The sequence below is a fragment of the Meriones unguiculatus genome, chromosome 3 (assembly GCF_030254825.1).
Source record: "Meriones unguiculatus strain TT.TT164.6M chromosome 3, Bangor_MerUng_6.1, whole genome shotgun sequence".
NCBI classification, from domain to species: domain Eukaryota; kingdom Metazoa; phylum Chordata; class Mammalia; order Rodentia; family Muridae; genus Meriones; species Meriones unguiculatus.
Window position 1 is genome coordinate 75088758 of NC_083351.1, and position 14542 is coordinate 75103299.

Consider the following 14542-nt stretch of genomic DNA (forward strand, 5'->3'; position numbering starts at 1 on the left):
GGTTCTTATGAGTGGATAGAAAATTGTCTATATTTGCTAATTAAAACTTTCAGGGCAGAGAGCCTAACTGGTCATTTTGCAAACTCTTCATCAGCCTTGGTTTGGCATCGACGCAGTTTCTCACCACCTCTACTGATCATTTCCCTTGTTCTAAGCACAGAGGAAACAGTGTGAAGCTCCCCATTTAGTAAGGAGAGATGCTGTCTGAACCAGGACCCAGAGTACAGCACCCTCCTGTGCTGTCTCTTCACACTAGCCTGCAAAACCCATTCTAGAATGGGGGTAACACCTTTTACTTACTCCTTGGACATACTTCAGAAACCCAATTGTGAAAGGCATAACTGAGTTGATATTCAGTAATGCCCTGCGGAACTGTTCACTGGACCTGATGCCAATCTCAGGGCTACCCCATCAGAGCCTCATGATGCAGATGCTGGGTTTTTTTTTTTCCTAGCATGTATTTGGGCCCCATACTGTCTGCCAAGTACTGTGTTAATTTACTTATTTCAGCTAAATAAAAAAAAATCATTTAAAAAACGATGATTGAATTTAGGAATTATAGTCCTCAGAGAATTAGTAATGGCTCTTTTGTATCCCTGAGGCCTCCATGTTCTTAACTTCCCCTTGTCAATGTTATTATGGATAGACTAATTCAATAATGAGATCATTTCCCCTAAGAGTGGCCAAATAAACGCAGCATTCAGTCACACCTGGTTTCCCTAATCTGAACAAGGGAGCCTTCCACCAAACTTATCCTAAAACATGGAATTTAATGAAAACACACACACACACACACACACACACACACATCACTCTTTTCCTGTAAACAGTAGAAAAATATAGGGAAGCGAGAAGGACAGAGAAGCAAATGGGTAGCAAAACAGCAGATCAGAGAAGAAAAGTCAAAAACAATACATGTGGGCCATTTTAAAATTCAAAGACGCCAGCACAGATGTCATAATCTTAGTCAAAGTCACATGATAGTGTATATTCTCTTAAATACCCAAAAACTATTTAATTTTTCCAGAACTTCTAAAGGAATCTAAAAGTCAAATGTAAAGAAACAGTAGTAACAAATGGGCAGAAACATTGTGAATTACTAAAAAGCAAGCATTTTCTGAGCTAAAAAGTCACTTGGAAATGAAGTTTGTGGACTAATTCACCTATCTGTAAGTAGCAGCATGGGGAAAGGTGGAGGAGCTGCTAACATACTGTCATCCATGTTCTACAAAACAGTTTGAACTGTCAGTAAAGCACCAAGAGTTTGATTTTTTAACAATACGGAGACCAAGTGGAGTAAAACAGAATTAACCCTACGTTTGAAAAAGCGTCTTAACAGGAAACATTGAGAATCGAGATGCGCAAACCTTGAGAAATAAAGGGCAATGACTCCTCTCCCAGGGGGAAGTAGACTGGACAGGTTTCAATTGGGTCAAAGCAGAAACAGTGTCAGAACAGGCACGAAACAGTAAATTCAGTACTTGTTTACCAAGAGAGAAACAACATGTAAAAATGCTGACATCCAAAGTGATTAAAAATAAAATTCTGTTACTTTATACCATGGATTTGTTCAGTTATTGAAAGTAAAATTTTCTATAAGTGCAAGTGAGTGTCTGAAAAATCATGTTCTCAAAGATTATTGCTGATATTGCAAAATGCAATGAATGCATTTTAAGTTACATTACCATAGTTTCAATTTTGTAGAAGGAGAAATGTGCATATGTATGTTTGGGAAGTCAAATACATACAGCATAGGTACTCAAAGCCAGAGGGTAGAACATGTATCACCCACTGTCTCTAGGCTAATGGTTCACCACCTTATAGATCTTGTGAAATGTGCATATATTACTCCTTCACTCAAAAAAGGTCACCAATGCTTTATAGCATGAAGAATTTATGTTTGAGGCCAGTGAGGTAGCTCAGCAGGTAAAGATACTTGTCACCAAGACTGATGACCTGGTTCAATCCTAGAACCTATGTGGTGGAAGGAGAACCCCAGTAGTTCTTCAATCTCTGATCTATTTCCACACGCACTCTACAGCGTGCACTCCTCCCACCCTATTCCCCCTCCCCCTGCCACAAAATAAGTGTAAAGAATATTTAAAAAATAAACAACCTGGGTTAGACGGTGGGGATGTTCAACTTTAATTAGAGTGTTATAGAATTACTGTTTCTGTCACTTAAGAATACTGCCTTCCTTTATTCTTCTTCCCTTCTTTTCATGTATGAGTGTTTGATGAGAATGCATATGAGTATGCACGTTTGCATGTATGTGTGCTCACATGTGGAGGCCCGAGTTTGATGTCAGATACCCTCTTCTCATTCATCTACCTTACTCAGGGAGGCACATCTCCTAATAAAACCCAGGCCTCATCTGGGGAGTCTTAAGTCTCTTCCTGCTAATGATGGCATCACAGAGGAGCTGCCACACCCACTCACATGGCATCTACATGGATTCTGAGAGTTTGAACACTGGTCCTTTTGCTTGCATCACAAATACTTTAACTGCCGAACTATTTCTCTAGCCATCTTTCTTTCTTTTTCAAAGATAAGTTATTCTTGTTTGACTCTTTGATTTTTAGTTAAGAGCAGCTCATTACAGGCAACGAGCTTTGGTAGGAGAAACCTAGCCCAACAGTCCTATATACCTTGCAAAGTCCAAGTCTGCCTCCCGTGACATGGTGATGTTGGTCAAATTCTGCTGAAGTACAAAAATGTTCCTACACATTTTCTTGATGCCAGACTCACTGATGCGCCGGAAGTACTGGGCTCCATTAATGAGGATGCAGGAGATAAGGTGTCCTAGACCTGAGGGGTCAGCACAGTGTAGTAAAGAGAGAAGAAAAGATTTGTTAATGGCAACTGGCTTAAATGTATATGTAAGATAATTATTTTTCATCCTCTATAGGTTTAAATGCCTCAAGAAAACAGCTAATTCTACAATTACTTTAGAATACTTCGACACTGTTTTAGAAGTTACAAATGGGAAAACCTGGCATATTCACAACCCAGCACTGTCACACTCATCTAAAGCCACCATCCATACAGCTTAAAGAATAAGCCAGGGTGCTAGAAGCTATAAACATGGGAAGGAAACCCTACTGTATGTGCAGATATTTGGAGAACAGAAAAGAAACACAAATACCACAGTGATCCGTTTGGTTTCCTTTCCTAGTCATGAAACAGAAGCGAATCCACATTTTGAACATGATTGGAAACTTACATATGTAAAAATAAGTCAGTCCTAATTTGAACATTATGAACAATAATGTTAATATTTAGCTTTCCATGAATTAATGATCTTCCAGTAACTCACAAAAATGACAGACACAAAGGGAAAGTGGAGGAAAAGTTGCTTTATATTCTCTAGGCTTTTTAGGAAACATGGAGTTGTTCCTTTGGCCATACACATGCAAATCTACAAGAAGAGTCATACTGTAGACATCAAAGGAATGGACATTGTTCAAAAGGAATGCTCCATAAGTGTTAGCAATGCAAAACTGGAAGAGCCTACACCATTACCTAGCACGCCATATCCATCACTGTGAACAAGCAAGTTAAAGGCAAGATTCTTGCCAAGAGAATCAATGTGTGTATTGAGCCAAACAGCTTCTTGAAGCGGTGGAAGGAAGTGGTTAGAAGAAAGAGGAAGCCAAAGAGAAGGGCACCTGGGTTCAAACAAATGCCAGCTTGTGTCACCCAGAACAGCATACTTTGTGAGGACTAATGGGAAGGAGCCTGAGCTGTTGGAGCCCATTCCATACAAATTCATGGCCTAATGTACGAAAAGAAATAAAGGACTGTAAAGATAAATAAAACAACAACAATAATGCTAATATTTAAACTTCAAATTGCTAAAAAAAAATCAATAAAATATGGGCTCCTGGAAACAATGATAATGGATCTTAGCATTAACAATGGGGTGAAGTGTAACATAATAACAGAAAGAAACAGCATTTTTCTCTTTAGACTGTCAGTTCATGGTTCAATTCCCAGGAGATATCCATAGATATCTGTACTGAAAGTAGTTTGTTCTTACATTTGAAGGATTATCCTATTAATCTTGTTTTTGTTTGCTTGATATATTTATATTGAAACAGGTCTCATATTTCAGACTGGCCTCAAACTCTGACCCTCCTGCCTCCATCTCTCAAATGCTGGTATTACAGGCTTGTGCTACCATGCTGGGCAGGTTTATTTATGCTGGGGATTGACCTAAGGCTTTTTGTGCACACTAGGCCAACTGCTCTCCCAACTGAGCCAAATTTCCAGCCTTTAAGTACTGCCATAAAATTTGGTAGTATTATCTGAGGACATCAATAAACTAGAAGAATTCCTTTTGTCTTTTCAGTTGTGAAAATAGCCTTTAACAGCTGAGCCATCTTTCTAGCCCCAGGACTCCTTTTGGATAGCCATACTGAGGAATGATGGTTTAATGCAACCTACAGTAGTTATAGGTAAATACTTTTAAAAGGTGAACTTAATTTTAAATGTTCTTCAGATTGTCCCATTTCTGCAGAGCTGGCCTGTAGCAGGATATTCTCCTCAAGAGCCACCACTGTGAGTTCACCATCAAGGCTATCCTGCCTTCCTACGGTCTGAGTCCCTCATGGCAGCTAGACTCAGAGCAGCAAACAGTACCCATTGCAGGTTCCATGGCTTCCTCAAGCTCCACAGTGAGTTTCTCCTTGGCTGTGACCAAAGTAGAAGAGGCCAGAGACAAGGCATTCCCTCTTGCTTTAGCTATCCTCAACCAACATTCCTTCAAGACCACAGATTTGTTTATGCTATTTACAGTGAAGAAAAAGATTTGGACTCCAAGAAAAAGAAACACAACATGGACCTGACATTTAAGCTAGAAAACGTTCCATGTTAAAGTCTGGTTGGCCAGAGTAAAATATGGTGTGATAAAGTGTAGGTGATGAAGGGGTGTGTCTTATTTTTAAGAAATAAAATATTAATAACTTAAAATCTAATTAAATAAACTCAAGCACATAAACAGACCACAGTGGAGATGTAGGGCTTGGACCAGCCACAGCAGGAACAAAGAGAAAGCTCTGTGTGGAAAGAGAACAGTGGCAGAGGCTCTGATGGACACAGTGGTTTGAAGCTGCAGACAACTCAAGTCCAGTGTCACAAGGCTAGCTAATGTCACAATTACTTGCATCTTTTGGTACAATCTTCTTCATGACACATTTCCATCTTCATGGCTCCATTTTAAGAATTTCATAGTAAACCAGGATTTCACCTATTCTGGGGCAAGGACTGCAAAACTGCTATGCTCCTAAAGCCAGCAACGGCCATGTACTGATATCTAGTCATCTGTAGCTTCTCACAGTCTTTAGGCACTGCACTTTCTTAACTGTCCTGTTCTGTGTGAAGATAGTGACAACTTCTAATATCCAGGCCCATACTTTGAAAAACAAATCAAAAAGGATAAAATTGGAAGCCCTGCAGAGATCTGTGCTAAGGGCCTGGTTCTTTTGGTTGTCCTCAGCAGGAGGTGGGATATTTAGGACTGAGGTCTGGGGTGATGGAGCAGTGTGAGATATTGGTCTCTTTACTCACCACTCTGGACACAAGGTCATCAGTTCTGTCATTAGCTCCTGGCCCCTGCCTTCTGGCCTCCTCACCTACCCTAACTCACCTAAAAGCAGTGGAACCTCTTTATCATATACAGGAAAATAAACCTTTTCTCTTCATAGCTTAGTTATTTTAGGTACTGGATTATAGAGGAAAGGTTCTATGGTAGAATTCAGCATGAAGAACTATCTGGCTGGCACCATATTTTTTAGACGTTTGAAGGCAAATAGCTCTAGGTAATACTGTCTCCCATGGCCCTCCTGATGGAGACAGCTGATAGAGGCACTGGTGGTAGCAGCTGCCCTTGTTATTGCAGAGCAAGGAGTCTGTTCACTTCGGAGAGTAATGCATTCTCTGAGAGAAACTTCCCCCACCAGGCACTATGTGACCCAAAGCAGGTTTCTCAGTGCTCCTCCCTCACTGTCTGTGTTGCTATGAACCTTTTCTTTTTTTCTCCTTCTTTCTTTCTTTAAACAAGCTCTTCTCAAGTTGATCTGTGGTTCACTCTGCACATTTGCCCAAGTCTCAGAAAAAGCCAAGGAACAGGTAAAAATCTCCCTGTCAGCCAGGAGCAGGGAGCAGTCACCATCTATCCACTCGTACATGAAGCTAGGTGCAACAGTTTTAATCCAGACATACTAGCGAACAACATTCTGAACATTTAGAATACAGAAACTCATGACCATCTTTACCATCTTCCCTCCCAAGCTCCTGGACACAAGCAGTAAGGTCTGACCTTCAAAGATATACTGGAACTTGTGCTGCTGGAGGCTGGCGCTCATGGCCTCTTCCATGGCACTGATGTCTTTGTTGAGCTTGACCACCAGAGGGTCATAATCCATACTTTCCACATTGGCAACGATAGCATAGTTCCCCTCCTTTGCCAGAGGGATGAGATAGTGGAAACAATGAACTCTGAAAGATAGGAATGAGCAAGCGATTAAAACAATTTCCCCCTATATCCAATGTCCATCCCATTTGTCTTTCTAAGTGAGGATTGATCATCTTATCCTGGGTCCTCTTTTTTTGTCTTTCTTCTTTAGGTGTACATATTTCAGTATATTTATCCTATCTTATAGTTCTAGTACCCACTTATAAGTAAGTATATACCATGTATTTCTTTCTCCTTCTGGGATACTTCACTCAGGATGATCTTCTCTAGATCCCACCATTGGATGTAGGAGAAAACAAGTAACAGGACAGGAGCCTACCATAGAGGGCCTCTGAAAGACTCTACCTAGCAGTGTATCAAGGCAGATACTGAGACTCATAACCAAACTTTCAGCAGAGTGCAGGGGAAAGAAATATGAAAGAAGGGGGAATTAGTATGACCTGGAGAGGACAGGAGCTCCACAAAGACCAAATATATCTGGGCACAGGGGTCTTTTATGAGACTAATTCTCCAAACAAGCACCATGCATGTAGCTCAGTATCCAAGTGGGTTTTCCCCAGTAAGGGGAACAGGGACAATTTCTGGCATGAACTCAATGGCTGGATCTTTGAACCCCCCCCCCCCAGGGAGGAGCAGCCTTGGTAGGCCACAGAGGAAGACTTTGCAGCCAGTTGTGAAGATACCTGATAAGCTAAGGTCAGATGGAATGGGAGGAGGACCTCCCCTTTCAGTGGACTTGGAAAGGGGCAGGGGGGAGATGAGGGACGGAATGAAATGAGGGAGTGGGCTATAGCTGGGATACAAACTGTAATTAATATTAAAAAGGAGAAAAATTAAAAAAAAAAACAATTTTACCCACAAAGCTATGGATCTGTTTGGGAAAGAGCACTTGGACATTCGTACCTATACACGTGCTGGGTCTTTTCTTAACCAAAATATCTCCTTACTTATAGAGCTGAGGGATCTAAAGCAAGCAGGTACCTATGAGGCTTGCTCACTTAATACATACACTCGTGGTAAGAAATAGATGACTTCTGAAATTCTTTCAGTTCATAGTTGCATGGACAGTTAAAAGGGGGCACCTTCAAGAGATGTTACAAAGACAATGAGAGGCTGAGTTTCCATCCTTGATGCTATGCTATCATGGGAGAGCACTGGTTTTGTTTCCCAATTTTGACTTTACACAAGATACTGGAATCTTCTATGCATTAGTGTCTCTTAAAATAGGCACAATAACAACTTGTGCCTCAAAGGGCCCATCCATGCAAAGCGTACAACAGGAGCTTGATATGAAGCAAGCACACAGTAAGAATTGACAACTGTTTCTAGTATTATGTTAATCATTGCTAGTTGATTATGTGAATAAGTCACTTGTTGAACATGTATAAAATTGCTAGAAACTATACTAGAACCTGGAAGGCTAAGACAGTCTGTAGCATTAAAGACTCCACAGCTTAATGGGGCAGAATAATAACAAGAATGCCTAAAAGAATGGCCAGGAAGGATGCTTCAGAGGTTAAGAGTACTTGTGGTTCCTCTAGCATCTACATGTTGGCTCACAACCCTCTATAATGAGTTTATTTTCAACTTGACTGGGTTTAGAATCACCTAGGAGATACACCTCTGGGGAGAGCTTTGTGGGTATTTCCAGAGAAGTTTAATTAAGAAGGTGGTACCATGTACTGGTGTTCCAGGCTGAGTAATGGGAAAAAGAAGGAAACCACTGGGTACCGCTATTATCTCTTACTGCTTCCTGGTGCAGATAGCATGTGGTTGGTCACCTCATGCTCTTGCTACCATGCCTTCCTGTTCTGAGCATTGTATCTCTTCAAACTGTGAGCTGAAGTAATCCATTTCCCCCCTTAAGTTGCTCCTAGATTTATGTAAATATAAATTTTCATTTCTATTGAGTAATTACTTAGAAGTAGGCTTTGCTGAGTCAGAGGCTTAGGGTACTTAATATTTTGGAAGAAACAAACTATAGTGTTAATGAGCTGTCCTATTTGGCCATCCTATTAGCCAAGTATTCTAGCTGTTCTTAAAAAAAGTTTGTTTTTGGTCAAAATGTAGATGCATTATAGTATCTCATAGTGGTTTTTAATTTTTTTTTTTTAAGACAGGGTTTCTCTGTGTAGCCTTTGCTGGCCTCTAACTCACAGAGATCCATCCGCCTCTGCCTCCCTGAGTGCTGGGATTACAGGCATGTGCCACTGTGCCCAGCTAATTTTCTTTTTTCTAAACAGTAAGAATGTTGGACTTTTCCAACATGCAGTGAACTGGAAGCTGTTTGGCTTCACTCAGCCAGCGAGATCCAAGGGTCAACTGATCTTTACCCTCCATCCCCAGGGCTGTGATTACAGATAGGTACTCATAGCCACATCTGACATTTTATTATCATGGGCTCTGGAGATTCAATCTCAGGTTCTCATGCTGGTACAGTGCTCCTACCACAGAGCACTCAGTGTGCTCTGAAGCAATATCCTTAGAATTTTCATATAAGGAAATACAAATATAAAATGACTATAGTTAAATTTTACTGATTTCAGCATATCCTCCCAGCTGTTAATTAAGGAGTAATGCTACCAATAAAAAGCCCAATCTGACGTTCCTGAGTTAATTGGCAAAGAGAACAGTTTCGATCAAACTGCAGCTAAAGGCTCTGGTCATCACCCCTCTACAGTGTGATCTTCCTGATGGAATGAAAAGTGACCCACCAGGGAGTGGGAATCTGGACTAGGGCAAGTAATCACTACCTTACAGAAGTTAAAATGAAGTAGAATTACTCGAAATGCAGCATCTGTCCTAACTAGGCTTAACGTGATGGCAACACAGTCACACGCAGCAGGCAGAGAGCACGCTGAAAGGCATGAAGTTGCACACAGGCAATGGCTCTGGGCAAAAGTGAGCAGTTTTTTTTCGCTCAGTGAAGATCACACGAGAGAGAGTGTGATATGAGCTTAGGAACATGGGATGTCACCCTAAGTTTTAGAAGCCATCTAACTAGTGTGGATTTTATGCAGAAGTTTAGGGATCTTTGATTACAGATTAATTAAAAATTAAAACATTTATAAGTATGTGTCCATAAGCACATGAATACAGATGCTCAAAGAAGCCAGACGTCAAGAGTTTTTAATTGTTTGATATGGGTGCTGGGAACTGAATCTGGATCCTCTGTCCCCGCTATTAATCAACAAGCTATTTCTCAATCTTTTTTATCATTTTACTTTAAGCAGTAAAATAATAAAATAAAATATTGGCACAAATAAAAAGTAGACTGGTGGTGGAACATGGAGACAAATCAAAGAAGAGATTTATTAGAAGATTCTAACACACTGGTTGTTAATCTTACTGAGGTTCTACAGCCTGGAGGAGAGAGGAAAGACAGCCTCTGCTAAAGGTACTATCTTCCTTTTCCCAAATGATCAGAAAAAAAAAATGTCACTAGTGAGCATCAAATTCGAATAAAGTTTTATTTTTCTCTGGGTTCTGGTATGCTGTTGCTGACCTTCACCTGACTTTGGCATTAAGGTTTTCTGCAAACACTGCTGATTGCACAGCAGGATGGTTGATTTTCAGAATGTGCACACTTAGGATACCAACGGTGACAGGCAGTTGCTGTTGAACCCACTGATGAACCCTCCTGATGGTAAGGGAAATCATCTGATAAACGTGACATTTTTGGCACTGTGGACTCAAATGGCAACTTATTTTTTTTTCTAAAGTTCAATTATTAAAAAAAAGAAAAAAATACCTCAACAACTTCTAATGGTCTCACTATGTCTTTTATCTCTTGGAGTGTGTCATCTGCCTTCTGCCTCAAACTGTGGAAAGATACTTACTGCTTGGTGGTTAAATGTGACCTACAATGACATGGGGTGAAATGTCAAATGTTCTTTGGATGAGTTCTTCAACACAGATCCTGAAGGATTCAAGAACTTACTTTTTCCTTTTTCTTTGAACTTTAACAGTATGTAAGAAAAATATGGGCTATGGATATTTTGGTTCCTTAAAATAAGGTAAAGTTTGGCATTTGAAGTTATTCAGGACTTTTGGTGGTATAATAACCCATTAATATATTTCACATGGCTTTCAGTTTTTCTTTGGTTATTAATGCGGTGTTTTCACTGCAATAATAAGTGCCAGAGAATATCACTTTTCATCATGCCAGCTCCTGGACAGGGCCTCAACTGTAATTCTCTTTCACACCAGGATGGAGGTAAAATAAGCGTTAGTTAATGATCAGAATAAGCATGCAGTTGGTCACACACCCTCCTCGGTGGTTCGAATGAGCAATATCCCACATCGGCTCATGAATTTGAATACTTGGTTCTCAGCTAGTGGTGCTGTTTGGGGAGGTTATGGAACCTTTAGGTGGGGTGGAGCCTTGCTGGAGGAAGTCTGTTACTGGCGCTGGGCCTTGAGAATTTATAGCCTCACCACTCTTCCTGTTTCCTATGTATTGATGAAACATGATCTCTTTGATTCCTGCTCCTGCTGCCATGCCTTACCACCAGGCTAGACTAGAACTGCAAGAGAAAATGAACTCTTTCTTCCTTAAGTTGCTTTTGTTCATGACATTTTATTGCAACAAAAGAGAAGTGATTAATACACCCTCTGTACTTACAGATGCATGACTTGCAAGTGGACTATCATGTGAAAATGCAATTTATAAATCAACTCATTTGCTTTCAAGAACACAGGCTTTGCTTAGGAGAATAGAGCTTATTTTTATTTGGGTTTGGTTTAAAAGCTAGTTCATTTTTTTTTTTGCTTTTTTTATTTTATTTTTTTTCTTTATTCACTTTGTATCTCCCCCGTGGTTCCCTCCCTCCTCACATCCCAATCCCTCTCTTCCTCCACCCTCTGCCTGCATACCCCTCCCCAAGTCCACAGATAGGGGAGGACTTCTTTTCTTTCCTTCTGATCCTAGTCAATTAGGTCTCATCAGGAGTGGCTGCATTGTCTTCTTCTGTGGCCTGGTAATGCTGCTTCCCCCTCAGGGGGAGGAAATTAAAGAGCAGGCCAATCAGTTCATGTCAGAGACAGTCCCTGTTCCTATTACAATGGAACCCACTTGGATACTGAACTGCCATGTGCTACATCTGTACAGGGGTCTTAGGTTATCTCCATGCATTGTCCTTGGTTGGAATAGCAGTCTCAGGAAAGACCCCTGTGCTCAGGAAATCATTCATGCAATATAACCAGTTTGATATCTGAGGCCATTTATAAGTATGAACAGACACACCAGAAGAGTGATGGTCTCTTCTATAGCCTTGTACTCTGAGTCCCCAAAGTAGCAGGCAATTGCTTCTGGTACAATACTAATACCCTACAATGTGATGATTAGCATAACAACTGTTTTGTTTATTCTGTATCCTCACCAGTGCTCGATCCACCTCACAGGGTTATAAGACAGAATAGTGTCAGCATTCACCATCTCAGCCATACATGGAGAAGTCTGTTTGTTTGTGAATCACACACTAAGAATAAGGACAAATTGGAGATATATTTACAGAAAATAAACTGAATGTTGGAACCAGGTTATAAGAAAGAAAAACAACAACAACAACAACTTAGAAATAAGAAAGAAAAAAAACAACTTAGAAAAAAGCTGTTTAGTGTTCTCAAAGCAAAGGAAAAATAATTCTGTATCTAGAGGACTAAAATTCAGGCTGAAGTTAACCTTTCCTGATTTTGAATTAATACTGAAGGAGGCATGGAGATGAATATTACAATTGTGTGATTCTTATGAGGTTGACAAAACATGTTTGGCACCGTAAGAATAGCATTGGTAAGAAGTACAAACAATAAAGAGGACACGACAAAGGTTAAGGATTTCAAAGATCTTTCTCAAACGTGCTGAAAACATACCGCCAGGAATTAACTACACACGAGCTGGTGGTTCTGAATGTAGAACATGTCCTGAGACTGCACAATCAATAGCACAAATTTCAGGAGTTGTGAAAGTAATTAATTTGCTGTTTTCTTGTGTTGCTTTGTAACCCAGGGTAACAGCTGCCTCAGAATATTACTGGTTTTTTTTTTCTGTCTTTCTTGCTTTCTTCTCTGCCCAATGCATTTATCTATTCATAGAAAAATGCCTGCTTATTTCATTATCAGCTTGAAAATAAATAGAAAACAAATAAAAAATTATCATAAAACAAATCATAAAACACATAGTGAGATGCTTTATTCAGGATAAGTTAATGTAAGAAATAAACTCAGGACTAATGCTGAGAACAACAGATTCCAAACCTGCATGCTACTTCTTTTGTTCCACTCTTAGGGTGCGAACAAGCCTCAGAGAAGTAGTTCATTGGGGGAAAGCCGAAGAATGCCAAAAAAGCAACCCACACAAAAAGGAGGTGACATAAACACGCCTCAAAGCCATCCCAAGTTTTAACTGGAACCTGAATACATTCCTAAGTCTTAACTATGAACCAAACTCATGTTGGTCCTTTTAAAACATAGATGCTATAGAAAATTCAAAATAACAAATTATTTAATCAACTTTAATATTGTTCAAAAAAAAAAAAAAAAAAAAACAGAAGGAAATGTACCAGGCCATACCAGGCTTGAGAATCTTGGGTATAGATCTCCTTCAGCCTGGCCTGCTTCAGTTGAGTGGGATTAGGCACATCCAGAATGACATGACCAAAGACAAAGGTATAGTCCAGATTGCCTTCAAATTTATAATACTCCTGTCTTACCCTCTTCCTCATGTATTTACCAGCATTCATGGCTTTTGGATCCACAAATTCTAAGGCTTTGAACTGGTAGGTTTCTGGGAGTCTTTTTCTCATTGCTATCAACTCCTGAACCTAATCCAATCTGTCATTAAGTTCTAGGATTTCTACTTTTAGTATATTTTCCAAGTGCTACATCTTTCAAATTTCTACCATGTTATTTTGATGCTAACTGGTCTTAACTAGTCACCCTACTTTCTCTGCAGTCCCATTTGCATACAAAAGCCAGATCAGTGTTTTAAAAATATTAATTAATAACATCCCTTCCATATACAGCACCTCTCCAACAGCTTCCTAATGTACTTAGAACATGATTGGAACTATTCTCTTGGTCTTGAAGACCTCCAGTGTATCAGGCATATAAGAGCCCACAGTTAGGCCCCAGCCGTCTTTTACCTTGCTCTTCTCATCTCCCACACTGCCTTATTCTTCTGGTTGCAAATGTAGTAGACTCTTCTCTGTGGCTCCAGCTGACCTGGACTGTGTCTTGGGACCCTTCTGAGCACTGCTCCCGACTGAAACTCCTCTAGGCTTTTGTCTGAATGGATCCTGTCACTCTGCCACATGTCCTGTCTAAACATCACCCTTTCTAGTTAGCCTGTACACTCTGTATTTTCCAGTATCCATTTGCCACATGTAGCTACTGAGCACAAGAAGTGTCCTCACCATGATGCATTCTCATAAAATATGAAGATGCCAAGGCTTACCACAGAAAATGAAAAGTCACTCATTGTTTTTATGTTAACCTTGTGTCAACACAATAATATATTATTAGTATATATTATATAATATATTAGATATGTGCATATGTTATATATATTGGGTTAAACAAATTATAATTTATTTTTACCTGCTTAGAGCATCCCTTATCAAAAGTATTTGCGATCGAAAGTTTTTGAGTTTCAGAATACGTGCACAAAATTACTGGCCAAGCATCTGAAATGTTCTCAATTCTAAAGAGAAATTTCAGGTTTGAATTTCTGGATTAATGATGTTCAATCTGTAACGAGCAACTTTATATGATCTGTGTAGCTTGCATTTGCAGTTCATGCTATATAAATAATAATAAACAGGATATTGCTATTTAATTTATTTGTGTGAGCACACCGATGTGCTAGCAAGCAGGAGGTCAGACAGTAGCTCCTTCCACCATGTGGGTTCTGAGGATTGTACTCAGACTTGGTAACAAGTGGCTTAACCCTCTGAGCCATTACTGGCCTCTCATTATATTGTTTTATTGCTTTAGCTATGATTATCTGAAAGTATCTTTTTTGCCTAATCCATGACTGGCTGGCAGCACCATTAGAGATGCAGGAACCTG

General features: G+C 39.9%; 1 protein-coding gene, 1 long non-coding RNA gene and 1 pseudogene across 2 annotated transcripts in view; 2 read left to right on the plus strand and 1 right to left on the minus strand.

Moving 5' to 3' along the window:
* Positions 1 to 14542, minus strand: part of Exoc4 (exocyst complex component 4) — an 817398-nt gene that overhangs the window by 55215 nt on the left and 747641 nt on the right. The window contains exons 16-17 of the mRNA XM_060380213.1: positions 6320 to 6498; positions 2649 to 2808 (exon numbers count right to left, since the gene is read on the minus strand). Of these exons, the coding sequence (XP_060236196.1) occupies positions 2649 to 2808; positions 6320 to 6498 (339 nt within the window). The remainder of the gene's footprint in view (positions 1 to 2648; positions 2809 to 6319; positions 6499 to 14542) is intronic.
* LOC132653097 (uncharacterized) overlaps positions 1 to 14542 on the plus strand; it is a 103239-nt gene that overhangs the window by 48750 nt on the left and 39947 nt on the right. The window lies entirely within an intron of this gene.
* On the plus strand, positions 3321 to 3779 carry LOC132652771 (large ribosomal subunit protein eL21-like; annotated as a pseudogene).